The 26701-nt window shown below is 42.3% G+C and overlaps 1 protein-coding gene across 1 annotated transcript; it reads left to right on the forward strand.

The window, feature by feature from the left end:
- Positions 1-2571: 2571 nt before the first annotated feature.
- On the forward strand, positions 2572-26701 carry LOC127049297 (p53 apoptosis effector related to PMP-22-like). The gene is made up of 3 exons (XM_050949941.1): positions 2572-2984; positions 24788-24931; positions 25224-26701. The coding sequence occupies exons 1-3, from the start codon at positions 2774-2776 to the stop codon at positions 25436-25438; spliced, it is 570 nt and encodes a 189-aa protein (XP_050805898.1). The 5' UTR covers positions 2572-2773; the 3' UTR covers positions 25439-26701.

The raw sequence follows: 26701 nt of genomic DNA on the forward strand, positions 1-26701 counted from the left end.
CTGAACTCCGAGCTCCCCCGAGCTGCTTATCTAAAAAACAAACACAGCTCCTGTTTGCTGGAGCGAGCGGAGGCAGGCAGGGGAATTGCTTTGGAAGGTTCACAGCTGTTTGCTTGAAGAGAGAAGTCACATGGCAGAGGGGGAGGGGGGAGTCCGTGTTGAGCAGCTGCTTATGTGGTCTGAAGGCTATTTAGGAGTGCATAATTTGCATTTAGTGAATAAGAGAGGGGTGTGGGAAGGGCTCGAAACTTTTAAATTGATTGCAGGTTGGTGCTGTGTATCTTCCAGTCCTTAGAACTTGCAAGGCAGGGAGCTGACACAGTATCACCTCCAAAAATCCACTCTCTCTCTCCCCCACGCTCCCTGTCACACTCAACCCCACCGCCCTCTTTTGAAAAGCACGTTGCAGCCACTTGAACGCTGGGATAGCTGCCCATAATGCACCACTCCCAACAGCGCTGCAAATGCTGCAAATGTGGCCACACTGCAGCACTCGTAGCTGTCAGTGTGGCCACACTCCAGCGCTTTCCCTACACAGCTGTACGAAGACAGCTGTAACTCCCAGCTCCGTACAACTGTAAGTGTAGCCATACCCTCAGACACTTTATTGTTAACAATGCACACTAGAGAGTTAAGTGTCTTTGAAAAACAACAAGCAGTCCTAAATGCAGGCCCCACCCACCCAGTCTGATTTCACCCTTCCTGTTAGTCATGGGTTTGGCCTTAATGGTAGAAAGCCCATTTTTCCAGTAGAAAGCAACATTCAACACTGGTGGTCCTTGATGCTTCTGTCACAGCCTCATAGCCCCAATCATTCAAGTAGGTGTCAAGACCACAGTATAAAATAGATGCTCTAATCTACAATGAAGGTTGCAATACATTAAGAGATCACACTCCAACATGAAAATTACAGTACAAAGTGCAGCCCCTGAAATGGGGCACACAAATACAAGGTGAAGTTCACAATCTGACACACACATATTCCTGATCTGTCATGGGGCTAATGATATCTACCTCCCTCATAGACCCGCCCTGTGTAGTCTGCAAAATACCAGCTCTAACATCTACAACAAGGTCCCTGGGCTCTGCAGCAGACTGGAATTTTTGTGACAATTCCATTTAAATGAAAAAGTTGAAGAGCTTAATGAATACAAAATAAACAATACAATTAGTACAGTTATCCTGTCATATTTATTTTTATATTAAACTCAGTGTAGTTTGTGCCATCCCTGCAATTCCACATTTCAATATGATGCAGTTTTTTGTTCTGATAATACATAACCATGCTGCAGAAATTGTCACCAGTGAAGCTGCAGGTTTTGGCAGTGGAAAGAGTAGGAACAGACTTTAGGATTGCTGACCTCCCAGCCACCTGCCCACTTCTCTCAGCCAGAGGAACATTTTGATGAGGTGTGGAGCGTGGAAGTAGGTGGAGGCCTTTTACTAGTTGATCAATTGCCCAAAAGGTTTTTCTAGCTTAAACTGGGAGACCGCTGTGGATCTATTTCAATATGCATCAGTTATGAGAGTGGCTCTCAACCTTTCCAGACTACTGTACCCCTTTCAGGAGTCTGATTTGTCTTGTGCACCCCAAGTTTCACCTCGCTTAAAAACTACGTGCTTACAGAATCTGACATAAAAATGCAAAAGGACGCATACCCCTGGTAGAGAACCACTGAGTTATGGCATCTAGCCATACACATGTGTATCTTACTGGAGGCTGTATGGTGTTCAGTGCTTAAGGTGGTTGCAGAAGATCTGCTTTATTCTGTGTCCAACTGGTGGTGCATAATATAACATCAGCTTCACAGCACACTGCCCAGAGTCTTTCTCTGGGACGGTCAGCAGTTAAAGGCACAGTCCCCAAACCCAGAGGGGCCCAATTCTCCACTACATTATATAGTCTTACTTCCGTGCAAAATGGAAGCAAAGGTTATCACTAGTGCGAATGGAGTAATCTGTTTTAGTAGCATTTACATTCGGGCAATGGAGACTTAGGCCCAAATATTGTACTGTGCCTGCTGAGAATATTTGTAGAGCATAGTCAAGTCAAGCCTATTTTCTCCCCATAGAAACATGCACTGCTCCTCAATACTTGCAAGCCATGCCTTACTGTAACTGTCAAATTTCAGCTGTTGATTTTTGCCATAGATCTTCCAAGAAAGAGTCAGAAATTTTCTTCACTGTCCTAACTTAGTAGTGGCTGAGGAAACATGCTTAAAAGATTTCCCCTTGGAGCAGAGGCCCAACACGGAACATTTCAGCCTTAAAGGGGAAAGTTTCAGGCAACTATGACAAAAGAGCTTACAATGCAAAATGGTTTTTAGCTTTTAGTGTAATTGTGCTACCTGCACCCACTGTAGTGCAAAAGCGCCTTGTTTAATCCAAGTTGCTCCTTAGTGGGAAGTGACAGCCAGGAAAGGGTTAAAAGCCCAGAGCCAGGGAGTGTAATGGTGCCTGATGTGTTTACGAATCAGCGGAGAGGAAAGAGAAGCCAGGCAGATGAACCAGCCCAGCCCTGCAACTTCAGTGCAGCTCAACAGGTTTCTGGTGCCACCGCTACAGCTCTTAGTCATTGGAATTTAGGTGGAGCTTCCTCCTTCAGTGTCTATTCCGATTAAAAAGCTGCTCTCACTCACACATTCATACATATACACACACTCTTCAGGAGCCTTCATAAAACCCCTTTGTCCCACGCTGCTGAGTCAGTAGCAGAAAAAGCTCATCAGTTTGTGCACCTGGCCTCTAGAGAAGCCACTGACCATTCCACAAGATGGTGCAGTATGGCCTTGACTACACAAGGTGCAGATGGATCTTGCCTCTGATGTTAGGCATAGCGGTCATCTTTGGCCTTATTGCGCTGGCCGGCAGGGGCTGGCTGGAGTCAGAGACGTTGCCCTATCAGCATCAAGCCTCGTTATGGGAAAGCTGTACAAAGTTCAACGGTGAGCCTGACTGGACATGCATCTCCCTGATGGACTATGGTAAGTGACTGCAATGGGGGTGGCAGCCCTAGTGAGTGTAGGTCACATGACTGAGCTTACCCCACTGAACTCATGTCTCATCAGTTTGGTGGGATAAAATAGGGCTCACCATTCAAATACATGGAACATTTTTTGGAGAAAGACTGGAACAAAGGGTAATCTTTTTAGAAAAAAAAGAGGGATATTGCTATTTTCATAGGGCTAGAGGTTATGTATCTTCATGGTACAAAGACACATATGGAAACATAGTGCGGGGAACATTTGAATCACGTGAGATTAATTTATTTAGAAATAACTACAATCTCTGCTTTCCAGAAGTGAATAATTATTGCAGGCCAAGTCCACAAAGCAATAAATAGCAAGCTGTATGCGTAAACTTGGGTTTAGCAAGATGGATCATTCTTCACTGGCAAGGAACTGTTGGGACGTAAAAAAGGAGCTGTGAAGCAGAGATGTCCACAATAAATATCAGGTTGCAGAATGTGCCTCTAAAATTATATCAGGGGCACACCACACCACTTGTGATGTGGTTATGAAACAAAATGTTGAAAGGAGAAAGTGTTTTATTCTTTGAGAAGGGTCTGAATTAAGGTTTTCATATTTGGAGAAGTTTTGATAAAAGTTTGGACTCTGATGAAGTCCAAATAGATAATGTTAATTCAAGTCATAAGGGCACTTTGGCTAATTGCCTGATTCTCAACTGTTGTGCAGCTTGTATACTTATTTACACCTGTCTAAAGTGAGTGTATAAATACTATCAAATCAGAATAGTAGCATGTTACACTCACCTTCTACATATAAATGTCTGTGCAAGATGCACAGCAGTAGAGACACAGACTGTTAGTGTCCATTTGGTTCAGCCTTCCAAAACTGTCATGAAAACGTACCATCCATGCACAGACTGTGCTCGCTGGCCCTGTTCTGCATTGACTGATAGTAATGAAAAGATAATGGTGATTTGTTCACTAGTCAGAAAGAAGTTATTCACTCTGGGCTAGTGGAATTTTTCAGGCATGTTTGCTTTGCTCTATTTGGGGACTCTGTTTCTACCCCTGATGCCCTTTGGCATCCTTCCCCTCCCCAATCCCACATTAATGTTATATTAATCAGTTCCACAATGGTATTGTTTCTCCCTAGGTGCCAGGGACCTGATCCACAAAGGTACTTAGGCACCTAGCCCACAGACTCAGGAATCTATGTCCCTTTTTTTAGGTACTACTATGAGCCACAAAACTCCCACTGCTGCCTAATCCTGTAGGCGCCTAAATTCACTTGGCACCCATGTTTTTTCCTCTGAATGTGTGCACTGCAGCCTCACTGTAGGTGAGCGGGTGCCTATCTCCTGTCTGAGCATGCACACTTTGGCAGCACTGCACTCTGAATGCCTGTCTCCCAGAGTAATTCACCGAAGAACATCAACAAGATGACTACAAGAAAGACAGGCAACAAGATGGCTAAGTTGTGTGCCTGATCTGGTAGGTGGCCTCTGATCACACCTATCAGATCCAACCCCTCAGGTGAGTTCACACAAAGCAGATGGGAGGAAAGGAGGCAGTCCTCCCTAGTTCAGTGGTTAAGGAACACACCTAGGATGTTTCTCCCCACCCCAGAGGGGGTAGAAGGGATTTGAATAGGGATCTGTTATCTCTTTCAGGTCAGTGGCCTAGAAGATAGTAGGTTATGAAATATTCTGATGTGGGGCTCCCTCAATCTCTCCTCTCAAAGTTGTTCGACTTTAATTAAGTGAATAATTATATATTAATTGGGCCAGTAAAAGATTTAGAATAACTCTACTATAGCCTGGTTGTTAGAGCACTTGCTGGGGAGATGGCTGAGCCCTATTCAAATCCCTTCTCCCCTTCAAGTGGAGGGGGGACTGAAATCAGGGACCTCCTGCATCCTGGGTGAATACTTGTCTAGTAAGCTAAAGGTTGTAAGGCAGGTCCTCCCCCAGCCAATTTGCTTTGGGCCTGGCCTGCATTTAGGCAGCTCAATGCTTATCTTCCCCCAGTTTGTGGATCATTAGCAGAGCTAGGCACCTCCTTGCAGCTGGACTTGGGTGCCTTTCTCCAAGAGACTTAGCACATCTCCATTGGCTAGTGTAGGCAGCTCCCTGCCTTTGTGGATCACCGTCTAAGGCACTTGTATATCCCTGCTCATTGTACAGAGAGCCCAGGTGCCCCACTCAGGCTTTGTGGATTGTGGTGATGTTCCTGTGATTTTTCTAGGCACCTAAAAGTTCAGCTCAGCATTGCAACACCCAAATTCCTTTGTGGATCTGGACTCATGTCCCTCGCAGACAAAGGGTTGGAATTTAGGATCCAAGCTGGCCCTGGGCTTTTCATGACAGTCTTTCTTCCCTGCGTTTGTATTTTTCTCAGACAAATGCATTGGAGTTCTATAGCACCTTCCAACTGAGGATTTCAAGTCAATTAAAAAACATCTGTGAATTAATCCTCAAAACACAATAGGCAACTATGATCTCCTATTTATAGATGGGGAAACTGAGGCACAGAAAGGTGAATGTCCACATTTTAAAAAATGTTTACTAATTTTGGGTGTCCAACTTTCCACTCCCATTGACTTCATCTGTTGCTCTGCATGCTCAGTGTCTCTGAAAACTAGTCCATAGGTACATCAAATGGGGCACCCCAGATTAATGGACACTTTTGAAAATTTGGGACTAAATGAATTGCCCAAGGTTGAACAGGAAGTCTTTGGCAAAATTTGGATAGTGAATTCAGAATTCCTGGCTGCTCTTAATCCTGTGTTTTAATCACAAGCTCATGCTTCTGCCCTCTGTACTAGGACATGCTTTGGATCTGGAGAGAATGGGCAAACTGAGCCCTTTGGATTAAGTTAATGCCATTTTTCATTGACCAGCTCTGAGCTGGAAATCAAAACTGCCTTCCACTGATCCTTTTTGGCTAGAGTGGGAATGCAAATTTTTGTCTCTATAGCCCTCTACCTGAATGTATCATGGTAGGTTTCCTGTACCTGTAATAAACTTCTGTAATAAAATTTAAAAGTTGTCTTTACTATTGGTATAGACTGAAAACTAAAGCAAAAGGTGCACCTATAATCAGATTTTTAATAAAAGATGCATTTTATTTGAGTGTTTCTTTTTATCTACACTAATATAAAAATGTTAAGGAGGACAAGTGTCCAGTATCCAGAGGTGTAGCGAGCGCCCTCCATACCCTCCGACCAGAGGGGGCCCTGCAAGGAAGGGGACCCCTAAAAATGGCAAAAAAAAAATGTAAGGTATAACTAGGTAAGTGACATTTATTGACGCTATTGCACAATCCATGTCGGTTTTACTGACAAAACCGTGAAGTCATTATGATACATCATAATGCTATTGGCTACATCAGTTGTCTGTCGGTCAGTTTCGAATTTTAGTTGGACCCATTCAAAGAATGTGTATTTGCGTTCATAATGGCGGTCAGCGGATAAATGTTATTAATTTAGTTGTTTAGTTTTTTATCGTTTCCAACGCAGAAGCGTGCTTTGTGATGTCTAAGAGAATGTATAAGAGCAGAGCTAGTAAACGAAAGGCAGCAAAAGATGCCAAGAAGGAACTTGAGAAAATTCCAAAGTTGTCAACATATTTTGCGCTGCAATCCAACGTACAGGTACAGGCACACGAAATGGACAACGCTAGCAGCGATGAATTGTATCCAGAAGTATCCAGAAGTGCTTCAAGTGAGGTTGAAGGTGAAGCCAGTTGTTCTACCAAACAAACTGTGACAGATATTCCAGCTACTGCCGGGAAAGAAGTATCTGAATCTGAACCACTGACTGATGATCCAGGAGATTGGCAGTTTATAATATCAGACAGGCAAGTGTGTGACATTGTTGCACGTGGCCCACCGCAGCAGAATGAAAGTTACGAATTTCCATTTAACGAGGAAAGACGGAGGTTCACAAGTACTCATTTCTATTGAACCATGGCAAATGGCGAGAAAATAAGACATTCATGGTTAATGTACTCAGTTCAGAAAGATGCCATTTTTTGTTTTTGTTGTAAATTATTCGGCACTGGCGACATACCGCAATGTCGTGGAACATCTGCTTGGAAAGCACTGTCAAAAAGACTTCAGCAGCATGAAACAGGCAAAGGTCATCAAGACTGTATGGTGAAATGGTTTGACCTTCGGTCAGGCATAGTAAACAGTACATCTATTGACCAACTTGAATTGCAGGCTTTTCTGAAAGAAAGAGATTTCTGGAGAAATGTTGTCAAACGCATGGTTGATGTCATTATTTTCTTGTCCGAAAGAAACTTGGCATTTCGAGGAAGTAATGAAAAGCTCAACGATCCTTCGAATGGCAACTTTTTGGGACTGTTTGAATTGCTTGCAAAGTATGATACTGTCCTCAACGAACTTTTACAGAGGATTAAGAAGGCAGAGACACATGTTCAGTACCTCAGTCCACAGATCCAAAACGAGCTGATTCAACTTGTTGCCAGTAACATTCAAGAGGCCAACATAGCGCAGCTTAAAAAAGCAAAATATTATTAAGTTATTTTGGACTGTACTCCCGACGTGTCACATGAAGAACAGATGTCTGTGGTGTTACGCTTTGTTGAATGCAACAGTGAAGATGGTGTCAATATTCATGAAGTGTTTGTTGGTTTTCTTAATGTTCATGATACAACTGGCGAGGGCTTATTGGAAGCATTTCTTGAAAAGGCAAACAACTTAGGAATAGACATTGCTGACACGAGAGGCCAAGCTTATGATAACGGCTCAAATATGAGAGGAAAGAATAAAGGAGTTCAAGCCCGCATGCTAGAAATAAATGACCGTGCCTTGTATGTACCATGTGGAGCTTACACTTGGAATCTTGTGTTCTCAGACGCGGCAAAGTCATCGAAATATGCCGTTGACTTTTTCGGTCTGATTAACAGAATATACGTTATCTTTTCTTCTTCACCTTCATGTTGGGATATACTTCAAGAACATATGCCAATATCTGTTAAAGGGTTATCGGACACTCGTTGGGAGTAGAGAATTGATGCTGTGAAGCCATTGCATTATCACCTTGAAGAATTGTGCAATGCTTTGTCATCTTTGCAAGAATATGCACTTGAAAAGAAAGATGGCAATACAGCAACAGAAGCCGGTGCACTTTTAGACCATGTTACTACGTGGCCTTTTGTTCTGACTGTGTACACGTGGTACGATATACTATTTCACGTCAATAAAACCAGCAAATTAATTCAGTCACCAGATGTGTCAATTGACATACTGCAGGGAGAAGTCAGTGCTACAATGAAGTTTTTGGAAGACTATCGAAATACAGGATATAACTCTGTGGTCACAAATGCACGTGAAATAGCAGAGCATATGGGTATTTAGCAGGTGTTTCCAGAAACCAGGGTGCGACGTAAGAAGAGAATGTTTGATTACAAATGTGCTGATGATTCAAGTCGTCTTTCTGCCGAAGAAAAATTCAAATCGCAGTTCTTTCTTGTTCTCACTGATCAGGCCATATCTTCTGTTTTGTCGCGATTTGACCAACTCGTGGAGTGGTATAAGTTGTTTGGATTTCTGAACAACGCTAACAGCCTGAAGCAGTGTCACAGAGAAAATGAACTGGAGAATCACTGCAAAAATTTTGAAAGAAAAATGGGAGACATTGATGCCAACGAACTCATAATGGAATTGAATCATTTTATTTATGTCATCGAGAAAGAGAGAGGACTTGTCACGGGAAACAATTTTTTAACGTACATATACAAGAATAGCCTTCAGGAGATATATCCGAATCTTTGCATTTGCATCAGAATTCTTCTGACCACACCAGTTACTGTTGCTGGTGCTGAAAGGAGCTTCAGCAGAATGAAACTGATCAAGAATATCCTGCGCTCAACCGTGACAGATGACAGGCTTTCTGCGCTTGCAGTTATCTCAATGGAAAACAAGATTGCCAGATCTCTGGACTATGACGCATTGATTAACCAATTTTCGGAGAACAAGTCTCGAAAGAAGCGCTTTGCATAAATACGGAATACATGTACACTGTAGGCCTATGTATACATAATATGAACGCTGTATATTGTATAAAATAAATACCGCATTCCAGTTTCTGCATTGTAAGGGGCCCCGGACATATGTTCGGAGGGGGCCATGTTCTTTGTTGCTACGGCCCTGCCAGTATCACAAACCATATCACAAGTATGATTACGTTTTCCCCTTTCATAAGCATGGAGACATGAAGAAAGACAATATAGCTATAAGGGGGCAGAAGTGACTTAACATTTTTTGTGAGGAGTGAACTCCTTGTTTCTTACCTATTCCCCTCCTATTGGCTTGATTTCCAGCTTCTCTGCTCTACCCATAATTTAGTGCAGGCCCAAAAGGTGGCACAACAAATTTTTATTTTCTTGACTCTTGGCTACATGAGCTCTCCAGAACAAGGTATGCCTCCGAAAGCCTTAGCCAAAGCCTTTTAAATATTTAATGTATTGTGCTGCAGGCTTTTGACGTGTTTGAACATGCTTGTTGCCTGTTGCTAGAAAATGATTGCTCCTGTTTTGCTAAGTTGAATGTGGTGCACAATAAGATGAAAGAATCTTTAATCCATGCAATCTTTCTATTTTCTCATATTATGCCTGATTCTGCAGTCCTTTGGCATGCAGAACTTTATATCAATTTCAACGAAAAATGCCACGCATAGGACAAATGCAGGTTTAAGTCCTTCAGATTTAGTGTCAAATGTTAGGCTTATTTGCAGATCTTGAAAAATCCACACAGTGTTTGTGCACATGCTAAGTGGAATTTCAATATTTGCAGTGACTTGCAAATACCATCCAAGACTAGATTCTAGTCATTATACAGAGCAGGGGTCGGCAACCTTCGGCACGTGGCCCATCAGGAACCACTGGCGGACCATGAAACATTTTGTTTACATTGATCATCTGCAGGCACGGCGCCCCGCAGCTCCCAGTGGCTGCGGATCACCATTCCCTGCCAATGGGAGATGTGGGAAGTGGCGGCCAGTACATCACCTATTTCCTGCCTAAGCCTCAGTGATTCACAAATCAGGAGGGCTGCCTAAGTCACGTGTGAAGCCTGAGTCTGTAGACATGCTCAGAGGTCACCTGCCAGATCAGGCCCCTCAAACATGAGGGTGGAGGGCAGCAAAGAAAGACCTCCCTTACACCTTTAGCTAGGGGTGAAAGTAGGTCTGTACGGTGTACTGGTAAGAAACTGGTACCGGCCCGTACACAGCTGATGTTAAAGTGCTGGCGTGGCAGCGCTTTAACATAGTGGCCCCTTTTGCCCCCCCCCCCAGCCGCTGACTCGGGGGCAGCTTCCCCGAGGCTGGTGATTTAAAAGGGCCCGGGGCTCCCAGCCACTGCCGCTACCGACCCCAGCCCCATTTGGGGAGAAGGGATTTGAACAAGGACCCATCATCTCTCTCAGATGAGAGCCTTAATCTTTAGGCTATGGAATACTTTGACATGCCTCTCCCCAATCTCTCTATTGAACATGTTCAACTCTAAACAACTGACTAATTCCGTATTAATTGGGACCATGAAAGAGTTACAAATCTCTATAACCTGGTGCGTGGGGCACTCACCTGGGAGATGGCAAATCCTTTCTTCCATTCAGGAGGAAGGGGAGCTTGAAAGGAAGGTCTCCCACAACCTGGGTGAGTAACCCTGGGCTAATGGTGGTAAGGGAGGTCATCCATTCCCCTGACCATTTTGGTTTAGGCTCTGTTTGCAACTAAGGTGGCCGAACACCTATCACCACCAGAGCGAAGTGCCTTTCCACAGTCTAGACTTTGGTGCTTATCTCCAAAAGATTGGTGGGACTTTTCTCACCCCTCTCTGGTTGGCATCTCCCATTGGCTAGCTCCATCTCCACATCTCCCCACAGTGCATGAGCAGCCAGAATCTGATCCCAAATTAACACACAGGAGACTTCATTTCTACTTAGTTCAATAAATCACCACGAGCAGAACATTATAGAGCTTTTCATATTGCCAGATTGAGAGAACAGCCTTTCTCAGCACTGAGTGGCATGAGAACCAGGTTTTCTATCTGTCAGTGGAGTACATTGACCACAGCATATATTATGTACTTCTTTGAAGGAGTGAGGTTGAAATAAAACTCTAACAAAGAGCAACATATTTGAAACTGATAGTCTTGAGCCATAAAGTTATTATCCAGATCTGAATCTAAACTTTCCCTACATTCCAGGATGTTCATATGGCTTTGCTTCAAGCCAACCTCTGAACCTAGGTACGACACTGTGGGGCTACTGCTCCTTTAGTGATTCCACTGTCAACATACAAGGCCTGTTAATACCAGTCAAATTTTTGTATCAATAAGAACAAATGCTATTTGCAGCACAGAGGTCAATTTTAGTAGCTCATGTGTTTATATGAAACAACACAGTGGGATAATTTAGCAGCTTTCTTTGTACAACATCTCTTTCTCTTAGTAAGTCAGGGACTGTCTTCTTTTTACATCTTTGTACAATGCCTAGTATGATGATGCCCTGATCCATGATCCCTAAGTACTACAGTAATACAAATAATAATAATGTGTGCAAAATTCTCCACTTTCATCCTCCTTGCAAATCTCTCACAGACTCTTTATTGAATTGTTCTGTTCTAGAAAGACAAGGTGGGTGAGCTAATATCTTTTATTAGACAAACTTGCATTAGTGAGATTAGTGAGTAGGGTGACCGATTTTATAGGGACAGTTCTGATATTTGGGGCTTTTTTATATATGGGCTCCTATTATCCCCCACCCTCTGTCCCGATTTTTCACATTTGCTGTCTGGTCATCCTATTAGTGAAAGAGACAAGCTTTTGAGCTACACAGAGCTCTTCTTCAGGTCACTCTCTAATATCCTGGGACCGACCCAGCTACAACAAAACTGCATGCATGTTCTAGTCTAGTTATTTCCATGATCATCACCACAGTAGTAAGTGGAAACCTACTAACATTCATGAATTAATCCTCTCAGTCCATCTGAGAGGTAGGGTAGCATTAGTACCTCCATTTTATGGGGGACCTGTGGCAGAGTGATTGTGTCTTGGCCAGATTTACAGAGGGATTCTGTGGTAGAGCTGGAAATGGAATGCCCCTCTGAGTCCTAGTTCACTTGCTTAACCACGGTACAATCTTTCCGACCCTTCTTTGCAGAGCAAATTGAAGATAAGAACTTTGTCCTGTCCATACTACAGTCAAAACCTGAAACAAACTGGTTCAGTGTGGTTTTTTCAGGTAGTTTCAATTGCAGAGTGGACAGGTTCTTAGCCACATACTACTTTCTAAATCATCTCTCAAAAAAGCCTTACGTGATTTAAGGTCAAGCCTTAATACAAAACATGCACAGAATTTACTATTCACACAGTAGTTAGACTTTAAAATGCTAGAAAAAATGGGCTCCTAGTTAAATGTAATAGTTACAATACTGAAAATGTTTCAGTTATATTGTTCTTAAGGAACTCTGATAAGAAGGGAAGAAAAGAACAGACATGACTTGATTTTCCTCTTGCTTACAGGAGTAACTTCACTGGAGTAAGTGAGAGGGGAATCAGGCCCACAGCATGGCAGTTCATATTCCTCATTTGCAAATACTGATATACTTTTCTTTATCATTTCACAGTTAACCCTTTTACACATTTATTGCCAGGTGCATTTCATCAGAACCTTTGCTAAATACATTATTTCCTTAGTTGGGTAACTAACTCTACAAAGAGCCTCTCAGAGGGCAACAAATACTCTATATAATCAAATCACTTCCCTAATAATTACAGTCAAATTGGCTAAAACACTGCTTATGGTGTGAGATACTGAGGGCTCTCAGCTACCATATGAAAATAGAGGCAGTTAAGGACAATCAAGACCTTGCAGAGATCCCAGCACTTTGCAGGCTCAAACAATGAATTCTCTTAAGCATGCACCATTCAGTTACTTTTCCTAACCTTTCACACAGGAGGTAACTGTGCTGAGGATTTATGAATGGATGTGGGTAAAGACGGTACTGCGTTGTCATTTTTCTTTAGTTGGGTCATTTCTTCAGAGAGTCTGACAGGATGGAGTGATGATGATTCCTCCATAGTAAGAGCTGGATATAAGTCCCATTATAAGGTTGACTTCGAATGACTTTGGGAGGATAAACAAGCAAACAAGAAAATCTCTCAGGCTATGTCTACACTACAGATCTTCCAGCAGCACAACTGCACTGCTGTAAGGTCTCCCATGTAGTTGCTCAATGCTGATGGGAGAGAGCATGCCCATTGGCATAGCACTGTCCACATTGGTGCTTTTGTCGGTGAAACTTATGTAGGTCAGAGGGGTGATTTTTCACACCCCGACCAACAACAGTTATACTGACAGCAGTGCTAGTGTAGACATGGCCTCATGCTTTCACATTTTTCATGGCAAGTCTTGTTGACAGCTGGTATCTATTCTGAACAATTTTGAACAAGATTGTAGGAGAATATTATAGTATTCCCAAGCTCCTCCTGGGAACTTTTGCGAAGAGTCTTTAGAAATTTCTTGATCAGTCAAAAATCCCAATGGTTTCAAACTAGTCAGCTTTGACTGAGTAAGAACTGCAGGATTTAGCCCAATGATGCTAAAGGAGGAGAACTTGGACCACAACTAGACATTTACTAGAGGAGAAATGACTCTACACTATCATGGTAAATAAGGTCCAAGCTGATCTGGAAACTCTCATACCATTTAATGCACTGGATTTTAAATCAGTTTAAGGGGAGTTAGGAAGGTGTGTGTGTGTGCTCGGGGGAGCTATGACTCTTTGAGGCACTGTACATGTTATATGGGTGAAAGCATTAATATGTGCAGACATATATGTGACACATATATGTGTTGCAAATAACATTTAATTTTGATCTAAGCGCTGCTTGATGATAACTTGGGCCAGATTCTGAAGCTTTTACTGACACTGAATAGACCCGTCCTCCACAAACAATTCCACTGAAGTCTCTGGAGCTAGCTACAGAGGAAGCTGCTATTCAATAAGAGTAATAATAATTAGTTCTTATGCAGTGCTTTTCACTAATATATTGCAAAGAAGGTCAGCATCAATTATCCCATTTTACAATAGGTAAAACTGAGGCACGGAGCAGCAAAGTGGCTTGCCCAAAGTCACCAACAGGCCAGAGACAGGAATAGAACTGTTAGCTTCCTAAAACCAAGTCCAGTGCTTTGTCTGCTAGACCATGATGCCTCTATATTGAGTAAAAGTATCAGAATCTGTCACTAAATATACAACTATAGCGTAGACTCTTTCTGTAATTCCCAATCACATGCTAATCAACCTATCAACAGCCAATAACAGTGCAGCAGCAACAATTGTTAATATTGCCTTCTTGTTCAGTCACAGGGAGAAGAAATGAGCAAACAGTATCATGTCTCTCCCTGTAGGCTTTTTTGTTTCTTGGGTGGGAAGGATTTAGTTTCTATTAGAAAGTTAGCTCCAGATTCACAGCCACTCCCTACCCAGGGAAACTCCTTCACTGCAATTAAAGCTAGCCACAGCAAGATTTCTGAACACAGTTTGCTCATATTCTGCTGCAAACTATAGACTAAGAGTTAGCTGATTAAAAATTCTTGGTTTTGGAAATGAGATGTAAATCCATTGTGCTTCAGCCAGATGTAAGAGTGCAAGCAAGCTTTGGGAAAAGGATACACTGCTATTTTGCTGAATAGTCATTGTTTGTAAGGCTGAGTTATAAAAGAAGAAGATCCCTTTTAGGTTATTTTAATCAACTCATCTTTAATCCTTGACAAGGTCTTCTGTCCAAATAGCAGTAACAGCTAGAAAACAGATATAACATGCTACATTGGGATTAATAGACATAATTTACCTGGACTGGCTTATTAGTACGCTACACATTTTTTCCAAACCCCCCTAGTTAAAATTTAGCTCAAAATAGACTGAAAGAGGCAAACCATGTATCAAACCAAGCATCAGAACATGTAAAATTAAGGACTGATCCTGAGGATGCCCATAATTCCTGTTGAAATTGGTGTGAACTGTGAGTACTTGGTGCCTCTCTCCTGATTAAGCCAATTTTGAAGCATTGGCATGCATGTTACTTTTAATACCTAGCTCATTCCTCTGCTGCTCCCTTTGATGATTCTTCTACACCCTGTGTTGTTCCCTTCCTAGCACTAAGCATCAGGGAGGATCTCTCATTAGCACAAAGCTTTGTTGGACTCCCTTCTAAATCAAGCTCCTACATGTCAAGTGTGTTTATGGGGAGGAGAGTAGCTGAAACTGAACCACTCCCTCTAGACAGTGGGGGAAAAATATCCTGGTCAAACAAAAAACTCTTCAAGTTGAAATGTTTTCTAAACTGAGCTGCTTCCCTCAAAAGGGGGAGAATCTTCAGGCATGTCAAAACTGTGAACTCTGGATTTTTTAACAAATATGTTGATGAGTGTGTAGATGATGCTGTCTGGAAATAGAAAGTATCAGAGGGGTAGCCGTGTTAGTCTGGATCTGTAAAAGCAGCAAAGAGTCCTGTGGCACCTTATAGACTAACAGACATTTTGGAGCATGAGCTTTCGTGGGTGAATACCCACTTCGTCAGATGCATGTCTGACATCTGACGAAGTGGGTATTCACCCAGGAAAGCTCATGCTCCAAAACGTCTGTTAGTCTATAAGGTGCCACAGGACTCTTTGCTGCTTTTAGAAATAGAAAGATGATGAGAAGGTGAAGGTCTGTTTGCTTTTAATGAGAAACAGTCTGTTTTGAGTTTGAGAAGCCCGATTACCAGGAGTTAGGACATGTTTGAAGTACCACTCAAGTTGGCAAAACTTATGTTGCTCAGGGGTGTGAAAAAAACACCTTCCTGAGCGACACAAGCACTGGTGTGGACAGCGCTTTGTTGGCTGTCTCGTCCCCTCACCTCATTGGGATAGTTAAGTGGCTGTCTCTCCCACTCACTAGTTTGATGGCTTTGTAGGTAAATGTATTTCTATGGTATCTCCTTGCTCAGTTTACAATGAAGACACATTTGAGCAGGCGGAATCACACTCCTTGATCTAGGGTGGAGTCCCTTAAGCCTTACCTGCCAAACATATTTTAAGACCATAGTTCTAGCACATTTATAGTTTTTCATATATCACAGGGCAACACTATTAATGACCAGCATGTAACCAGTTAGTGTATGATACCTTACATCTGTTAGATACAGATTATGACAACAGTGAATTGGAGGACAGTCCACTGCTCAGGCCAGCTGAGACTCATTGCTAGATCCCCTTGCCCTCTGATATTGGGATGCTCTTAGGATCAAAGTATTATTCCATTTTCAGTGCAGGTCTGGCATTTCATATTGTCTTCTGTTTTTTTAAATTAAAGCTTCTCTTGTTTAACACAGCTGTGTCACTCACCACAATGTCACACAGGAACTGCAGAGGTTGTTGACTGAACAACGCCTATTAAAATGATAATTTGATGATAATATAAATAATTGTGGAGCTATATGAACAGCTGATGATAGATTTATTTTTCTTTTAAATGCTGGTTATGTCTTCAGCTTCAGGGCAGAAGGAATTAAAAGTTGAGGAATTGTGCTCTTATTAATCAGATAAGGAGATAGATATTGGAGCTGTCCATGATTTCATCCTGTTGAGCCAGGCCTAGGGTACTTGGTAGTTCACATGAAGTGGAGTACCCATGCCATGAATAAACACAGCGAGGGGATGGAATGGTGTGGATGGGAATACTTGTACACAATGTGGGCTAGTACACAAGAATCCAGAATCTTTGGTTTGTTTTGTATAAGGCAATTAGGTTATGAGGTGTATTTTCAATGTGTTGTGACCCTTGTGTTATCACAGAAAATCTGGAACAGCAAACATGTAAAAAAAAAATTCAGGGTGGGTTTCAAGGTTTTGAATATAAGACATCACTGGGAAGATATTACCCCAAATTAAATTTACATCCTTTTGTGTAGAAAACAGCCCTTCAGTTATATGTAAAACTGGAATACATGAGGAGGTAAGTCAGGAAAATCAGAAAGCAACATTCCTAGTAGCTCTGAATCTAGGGTGACCAGATATCCTGATTTTATAGGGACAGTCCTGGTTTTTGGGTCTTTTTCTTATATAGGCTCCTATTATCCCCCACCCCCTGTCCCAATTTTTCACATTTGCTGTTTGGTCGCCCTATCTGAATCCCTAATAAAACTCTTAAATCTACATTTGACTGAAGACTTGCCTTATCAAAGAATACTCGGATTCCCGGTTACACTGTTGCTACAACATTTCCTTTGGATAGCCTAACCATCCACAAATCAAACAAATATAGCTAGAAGGACCATTCCTCACTCTGCTTATATGAAAATAAAGATTTGGGTTCCCTTCTACTTGTCCTAATACAAGGCCTTCCCCATTTCCAAAGACAAAAACTTAAAAACATTGACAGTTGTAATGAGATTTTAAGACTGGAAAGTGTATAGTTTCCTAGCATTTAATAACTATCGTACACATTCTTTGATTTGGTGGTAAAGAGAAACAAGAAGGAACCAGCAGACATGCCATTCAAATGATGATGATATCATTTTAGAATGCTGGTGTACATTGGAAAATGCCAATACACCAAAACTTTTTGAAGGAAAGGATCAGTTTAGACAAATTTCCACTTTTGAAAAAAGTTTCAAAATATTTAATTTCAAATTTTTTTTCATTTTTTGTTTGAAAATTCTTTTTGTTTCAAAATGTACATTACTTATAGTAAAATACACATATATTGCATATATAAAAGTCAAAATTGAAACAACCCATTCCAAAATTTTTCTTGGATTTTCAGTTGGGTGACAATCTAAGATTTTGATTTTTTGTCCTGATTTAGGGTGGAAAAACTCAAAATTTTGAAAATTCTCACAGGACAGGAAAATCATTTCCTGTCCAGCTCTAGCGTTTAGGGATTCACTGAGATAAATTTCTGTTTTTTTTTTCTCTGCTGACCACCTTTAAACAAAAATTATTCTGCAGTTCTCTCAGCTGCTTGATTGATCTCAGGCAAATAATTGTGTGTTTTTATGGACTTAGCTTGACATCGTGAAAGCTAAGTAAACTGCTACTCTCTTTGTGTTTTGTTGAGTTTCAGTTTTAAATGGGCTGGACTAGAACTTGTGACTTGTCTCATCTATACTGAGTCTGTGTATATTTGTGAAAAATTGTTGACCTGATTGGTTTCCACACTTCCATGAAATATGTTAACATTCTCATAGGTGTTTATACTTTACCCACATGTTAAAGCAAAACATAAAAACACAGTGGATAATAAATAATGTGAGAGACTTAGGACCAATTTCTGCCCTCATTTACACTAGTGCAACCTCATCATTTTCAACCCCACTAAATTGTCGTGTTACATGTGAGATGGATTTGGCCCAATGAGTTTTAAACTATATTGAGCCTTTGCTCTGTGTCTTCTGCAAGGCGACCAGGGAGTCAACATTCTTTCTTTACTCCCTCCTTTTTCAGAGGGGAATAAATTTTATTGGTTCTTTTCCCATACCCTCCTGGCCTACCTGCTCATGGCCCATCCCTCAGGCTTCAGCCACAATGCAGGAAGCACTAAAGTGGCTGTGCAGGGGGCCATGTGGTATTACTGCCTGTAACTCCCCTGTGTTGTTACTTAAAACCAAATAGCAATTGCTACACTAGATCAGACACATGGTCCATCTAATCCAGTATCCCGTCTGTGACAGTGGCCAGTGCCAGGTGCCTCAGAAAAAGGTGTAAGAAACCCATAGTAAGGAAGTACAGGATATTTGGGCCCCATCTTAGGTATCCTCCTGCTCTCTAATAGGTAGAGATTGGCTGAAGGCCTGAAGCACAAGTTTTAATATTCCTTCTAAAATTGTTGTTATAATTAGTTATTATAACTCTTGATATTCTTTATCCTAAATATTCAATTCTTTTATGAATCTTACTAAGTTCTTAATCCCAGTGACTTTCCGTGGCAGAGAATTAATCTCACAGTTGGTGAACAAGTTTTTCCTTTTATCAGTTTTGAATTTCCCACCTTTAAATTTCATTGTTCTTGTTATGAGACAGGAGAACAGAGAGAGAGAGAGAGAGAGGGAGAGAGAGAACAGAAGATCCTGATCTACCTTTTCTAAACCTTGCATCATTGTAATATACCTTTATCATGTTCTCTCTTATTCATCTTCTTTCTGAGGAAAACTTCCCAGTGTTTTCAATCTCTTTTCAGAGGAGAGTTTTTTCCATTCCCTCAGTCATTCCTGTTACTCTTTTTGGAATCCCCGCCAGTTCTGCAGACAGGGTGGCCAGTGTTGCACACAGCATTCTGAAGGATTTATATCAAGGCATGTTAGTTTTTCTGACTGCAGCTGCAGGTTGACCAGAGATCTTCACTGAGCTGTTGACAGTGACATCCAGGTCCCTGTCACAATCTGGCCCTGAGTTAATCTAAATCATCATGACCCTACTGAAACACAAAATTAGGAGATATATCAAAATTGTTAATAGAGTTAATCAACAAAAAGTCTGTTTTTAGACTAAATTTCTGATGTAGCATTCTGCAGCTTAGATTTAGTTTGAACACACAGCATCTTAAAGTCTTTACATCTTCAAAACTGAATCTTTAAAACTTTGATTTAAAATTGTCCTCTGCTGCAGAAGATGGAGTTAGAAACCTGCAATGGTTAGGTGACTAAGCAATGCAGAAGATGTAAGAATCCTGCAGTGAGCATGTTTGTTCTTGCCATATAGCCAACTCCCTTAAGGCTCTCCCAACGTGCCTTCCTACAGAGTTATGCCATTTGCAATACTACTGGGAGGAAAAAACTGGTTAGTGGCATGAAGAGGTGGGGAGCAGGGTGGATGAGAGAGTCCCATCCCCACCCCTCCCCAGCCAAATGGCAGGGGCCCTTCAGGGCACTTGGTTCAGCTGGCACTGGGGGTGGGAAGGAAGAAAAAAGTTTTATAATGGTGAGGGGAATTAGTGAAATGTAATGAACAGAAATGGAACATGGGTCATAAAGCAATGGGAGATGGTCAAAACCTTCATGAACTGTTGAGAGAAAGAGGGATAGACTAGAGGATTGGGTCAGAATTTTCTCCCCCTATTTGTGCTATACTTGGTCTGGAAGCTGAGTGAGGAGAATGGCTTACTGCCACCTCCGCATGCTCCCAGTCACCAGCGTTGCTGGGGGTTGGTTTGGCCCACTGTGCAAGTTAGAGCGACTTAAAAGCCCAAAGGGCCATTACACCATCTGGTGCTTGGTGAAGCACAGCAACGCAGTGGCAATGTCCCCCTCACCTGGCCATAAGTTGACAGACTTCCTATGCTGGGTGAGATGATGTAGAGCTGGCGTACCCTAAGACAGGGGTGGGCAAACTCTTTGGCCTGAGGGCCACATTGGGGTTGCACAACTGTATGGAGGGCTGGGTAGGGAAGGCTGTGCCTCCCCAAACAACCTGCCCCCTGCTCCCTATCTGCCCTCAATCTGCCTCCTCTCACTTCCTGACTGCCCCCCTCAGAACCCTCAACCCATCCAACTCCCTCTGCTCCTTGTCCCCTGATATTCCCCTCCTGGGACTCCTGCCCCCTATCCAACTCCTCTGCTCCCTATCCCCTGACTGCCCCAACCCCTATCCACATCCCTGCCCCCTGACAGGCCCCCCGGGACTCCCACTTCCAACCCTCCCTTTTTCTCATCCCCTTACACCCCCCTAGAACCTCCACCCCATCCAACCGCCCCCTCCTCCGACTGCCGCCCAGGACCCTCCTCTCCGTTACTCAACCCACCTGCTCCCTGCCCCCTTACCAGCAGCAGAAGCTCTCAGTTGCACTCCCCATGCTGCCCAGCGGGAGCAGCGGGCCAGAGCGCGGCCCATGTGGCAGAGTGGCTGCAGGGGAAGGGGCACAGCGGGGGAAGGGCCAGGGATTAGAATCCCCGGCCGGGAGCTCAGGGGCTGGGCAAGACGGTCCCGTGGGCTCTACGTGGCCGGCGGGCCATAGTTTGCCCACATCTGCCCTAAGGTGTGTGAAGCTTGGTATGTCTACAGTGCAATTAAACACTCATGGCTGGTTCATGTCAGCTGACTAAGGCTCACAGGGCAGGGGCTACAGGGTTGTTTATTTGCAGTGCAGACATTTGAGCTCTGGCTGGAGCTTGGGCTATGGGACCCTTCTTTCTTGTGGGGTCCTAGATCTGTGGCTCCACAATTAAATGGTCCCTTGGTCTGAGCCCCATGAGGCCAAGTCATCAGAGACAGGCCAGCCATGGGTGATTAATTGCAGAGTAGACATGTCCTTAGGGATTCCCTCATGCTGGGAAGAATCCTTACCTACCTGGTTAAAACAGCTTTACAGACTTTTTGCTCTGAATTAGTTCTATTGCTGATACAGTTCCTGGTATTGGTTAGTTATTATATCACCTCAGAAATAGCTGCATTGATTGAGATTCTATAAATTTAAATTCAAAAGTTTGCATTAATGCAACCTTCTGGATGCACATTTGACTGCCACAGGAATCATTGTTAACTCTACCATATTGCACATCCTGTAGGTTATATGGCATACTTTAACAAAACATAAAGTAAAGTGGAAATACTTGCTGCGAGAAACACAGACAATGTAACAATGTTATGGGAACCTTAACTTCTGCATATCCTTGTACTGTGTGATTCTTGAACTGCATCATGTTGTATTGTATTAACAGCTGCATGTAATTTGTTTGTTTTTTTTAAGGAGAAAAAGAATGCAGCCCATATGAGCACAGGTCCATTTCTTGTACTCTAGTGCTGCTTTTATGTAGTGTGCACTCCTTTCTTTGTGCCAATATTACAAATGCATTTCAAGAAGTGAACACATAATAAAGTCATCAGTGTCATATTTAACAGAACATCACAGGAAAGAAGAAAAAAATCCAAGATAATCAGAGAACATTTGGGACTTGCTATCCAATGGAACAAGGAATTCAAGGATTGGCCTTGATTTTCCCTAATAACATAAGAATGGCCATACTCGGTCAAACCAAAGGTCCATCTAGCCCAGTATCCTGTCTTCCAACATTGACCCAGAGGTCCCAGAGGGAATGCTCTCAATGCCAGGGTCCTAGAGGGAATGAACAGAACAGGCAATCATCAAGTGATCCATCCTCTGTCGCCATTTCCAGCTTCTGGCAAACAGAAGCTAGGGACACCATCCCTGCCCATTCTGGCTAATAGCCACTGATGGACCTGTCCTCCATGAATTTATCTAGTTCTTTTTTTGAACCCTGATATATTCTTGGTCTTCACAACATCCTCTGGCAAAGTGCTCCACAGGTTGACTCTGTGTTGTACAATAGTGAAGAACTACTTCCTTTTGTTTGTTTTAAACCTGCTGTCTATTAATTTCATTTGGTGACCCCCTAGTTCATGTGTTATCAGCAGGAGTAAATAACATTTTCTTATTTACTTTCTCCACACCAGTCATGATTTTATAGACTTCAATCATATCTCCCCTTAGTCATCTCTTTTTCAAGCTGAAAAGTTCCAGTCTTATTAATCTCTCCTCATATGGAAGCTGTTCCATACCCCTAATCATTGTTGTTGCCTTTTTCTTACTCTTTCCAATTCCAATATATCATTTTTGAGATGAGGTGACCACATCTGCACACAGTATTCAAGATGTGGATGTACCATGAATTCATATAGAAGCAATATGATATTTTCTGTCTCGTAATCTATTCCTTTCTTAATGATGCCCAACATTCTGTTTGCTTTTTTGACTGCCACTGCACATTGAGAGGATGTTTTCAGAGAACTAACCACAGTGACTCCAAGATCTCTTTCTTCAGTGGTGACGGCTAATTTAGACCCCATCATTTTATATGTGTAGTTGAGATTATGTTTTCCAATGTGCATTACTTTGCATTTATCAACATTTAATTTCATCTGCCATTTTGTTGCCCAGTCACTCAGTTCTGTGAAATCTCTTTGTTGGTCTTCATGGTCTGCTTTGGACTTAATGATCTTGAGTAGTTTTGTATCATCTGCAACTATATTCGCTTCCCCAACCAAGGCTCACTGAGCCCAAAGATCATCTCACTACTTATGTATTTCAAACATCTTGAGCTCTGGAGGCCTTAGTTCATTCTGGAGTGCAAAGTGTAAGGGCCTGGGAGATCTGAAATCATCTTGACATCTAATGATCATTGTCTGCACTTGTGTAGTGCTTTATATATGTAGTGTGGGCTCAAGTGGTTGAGGAGCACAAGCCCCAGTGAAAGTCAATGAGTCACTTAGGTTCTTTTGAAAAAAAGAACAGGAGTACTTGTGGCACCTTAGGCCTTGGCTACACTCACACTTTACAGAGCTGCAACTGGGGTGTGAAAAAACACCCCCCTGAGCGCTGCAAGATACAGCGCTGTAAAGCGTCAATGTAATCAGGGCAGCAGCGCTGGGAGTGCGGCTCCCAGCGCTGCACGCTACACCCGTAAGGGATGTGGTTTACATGCAGCGCTGGGAGAGCTCTCTCCCAGCGCTGCCGCTCTGACTACACTCACACTGCAAAGCGCTGCCGTGGCAGCGCTCCCGCAGCGCTGCCGGGGCAGCGCTTTGAAATTCCAAATGTAGTCATACCCTTAGAGACTAACAAATTTATTTCAGCATAAGCTTTTGTGGGCTACAGCCCCACTTCATCGGATGCATATAGTGGAAAATACAGTAGGCGCATATATATATACACACAGAGAACATGAAACAATGGGTGTTACCATACACACTATAAGGAGAGTGAACAGTTGAGGGGAGCTATTATCAGCAGGAGAGAAAAAGAATTGTTTGTAGTGGTAATGAAAATGGCCCATTTCCAGCAATTGACAAGGAGATGTAAGGAACTGGAGGAGGGCGGGGGGATTAGCATGGGTAAATAGTTTTACTTTGTGTAATGGCCCATCCACTCCCAGTCTTTACTCAAGGCTAGTTTGATGGTGTCCAATTTGCAAATGAATTCCAATTCAGCAGTCTCTAGTTGAAGTCTGTTTTTGAAGGTTTTTTGTTGTAATATTGCAACTTTTAGGTTTGTAATTGAGTGGCCAGGGAGATTGAAGTGTTCTCTAACTGGTTTTTGAATGTTATTATTCTTGACATCTGATTTGTGTCCATTTATTCCTTTACGTAGAGACTGTCCAGTTTGGCCAGACATATATGAAAGGTGCCCTCCACATACAAACCTTAGGGTCATGATCTATCCCTGATTGTTTGTGTCTGATGTATAGATTTGCCAAATAATGCCAAACTTTTATGTTCACATACCAGCATGATATGCTAATACAGACAGTTTTTTAAAATGGAAGATTTTAAGTTGCCTTTGAGGAAGAGCCTCCTCTTCATTTGATGCCTACGCATAATACCCATTGGTGCCATGATAGACATATACAACAGAGCCATGACTGCCATTCGTTGAACAAATGCCCTGTATTAGTGAAATAAGATAAGGTTGTTATCTGGTTATTCTTACATTCTGCTTTTTCTGCCTCAGTGCTTAATACTTAATATTGAAATTCCTTGACATTCCAATAACATACAGTTAAGAAGTAATGTTTGTTTAAACATCCGACATTGTGCATTAACTCTCTGCTGGATCAGAACCATTTTGTACATTCTAAACCAGTCAAAGGAGAGTAGGTGGCTGTGTTCTCTCCTTGAGAGTTTATCCTCTTCTCACATTTGTCTGAAATGAAAACACTTCATTTTTAAGGCAGGCATGAATCTATCTTAATGTGTTGTTGCCTTCATAATATGTTTTCTTTCCGATTTCAGCCTGGGGGAGAGCAGCTGCTGCCACGTTCCTTGTTGGCTATATCATTCTGGTCATTTGTTTTGCCCTGGCCATCATAGCATTCGCCATTGATACGCTTCGGTTCAACTTCATACGAGGAATTGGAGGCTTGCTCTTTGTTGCTGGTAAGACTGTGTATGAGGAAAAGGTTGCCTTTTAAAATGGTACCTGTTGTAAAATTGATACATGCCTTATTTGACTCTTCAAACAAGGGAGTCTATGCCCAGTTCTATAGCCACTTGGCACTTGGAAACATCAATTAAAATCAGTGGAAAGTCTACTCAAGTAGTAAATCCTCAAACCTCTAAAATAAAGGTGGATTTGGCTAGAGATAACATCAAGGCAGAAACTTGAATGGATACCAGTTTAATTACTCATTCTGACTTCTTCTTGTTGTTGTCTTTTCTCTTTTTTCAGCTGTGTTCTCGGTCATGGGCCTGGTCATTTATCCAGTGAAGTTCACAAATGAAATTGACATGGAAGGAGTCAATATGTTCAGCTGGGCCTATGGCTTTGCTTGGACCACCACCATTATGGAAATAGGCCTGGGGTTCTTCTTCTGCTGCCTCCCGAATTACGAAGATGAGATCCTGGGCAACGTCAAGCCCACATATTTTTATACTTCCCCATAAATACTAGAAACAACAGGAGAGGTGCCTTACTGTTGTTTTGATATTTAGATTCCAGAGATACATACAGACTATCTTATTTTTACAGAGTATTATGACCAGGAATTAGTAGAAAGGCATGGAAACTTTTTTATGCAAGTAGAAATATAGTGTTGGAGTTATAGAATAGAAGATCTAAATGGTTCTGAATTTTCCTCTTTGATGTAGGTTTGTTAGGGTTAATTATTCTACCATTTTGTATTGCTCCATTACTTCCCATTAGTAGTGGTGTGAGGTGGTTCTGGTATTGGTGTTTCAAGCATTTGTGTTTTTATTTAATTTCAAACAAGCCTTTTAATTCCTCAGGGAATCAGTTATGGGACCAGACAACACAAACCCTGGTTCCCTGAGGCAAAGCAGCTCAGGAAAACCAGATACCATGATATGTGGGTTTATTTGTATAGCTTAACCTGAAAACTGAAATTTGGTTGCTTACAAAACCTGCCTACCCTCTTTGTGCCACCATTGCCAATAATTCAGTCACCACTTTGTAACTTTGTTTCCTCTTTTATTCCTAAAAAATATAGCACTTAGAGTCAGAGACGAGATAGAGAAAACTACTTCCTTGTTTTTAACAAGCCATTTTCATGTCTCTCAATGCTTTTGTTGCAAAGTTAGTTGCTAAATGGTCAAAGGTCAGGAGAAGAAAAATAAACTGTCTTCAAATACCACTAAACATAATCAAGTATTATCACTCTGTAGTGTGCACTGCAATCCAAGCAGTCTGAAAAATCCTGGGTGAGATTCTGGGCTGCTACTCAGTGGAGTAGCACAGGATTAGCACACTGAGGGAGGGGGACAAAAGTGGCTTTAAGACATCCTTTCACCCTTCAGATTCTGGGCTGCTCTGAGGGCTGGAGAGACCCCTGCTGTAACATAGAGAGTTCTGAGGAACTGTTTAAGTTATGTCAGTCTCACCAGGTTGCCCTATGGGCAGCAGCACTGTCCAGACCTCCATAGATCTATGTGCTATGGCTCCACCCATGACCCGCCTCCTCTGCTCCTAACCCCATCCTTGGCACGGGGCCTATGCCAACGCCTCAGGAATCCTTGAAGGACAGCCTGTTTCTGTCTTCTTCAATTTCTGCACCAGGGCTTTTAGAGCCCCTTTATGCCATTCAAGCCCTTTTACCTGGTAGCAGAGGGCCAGAGCTGGCAGGGGAATTTCACCTCTATTTACCCCTATGACCCTCATCCCTATAGTATTCAATTGTATCTATACTTTGA

Source organism: Gopherus flavomarginatus, chromosome 4, assembly GCF_025201925.1.
Source record: "Gopherus flavomarginatus isolate rGopFla2 chromosome 4, rGopFla2.mat.asm, whole genome shotgun sequence".
NCBI lineage: Eukaryota > Metazoa > Chordata > Testudines > Testudinidae > Gopherus > Gopherus flavomarginatus.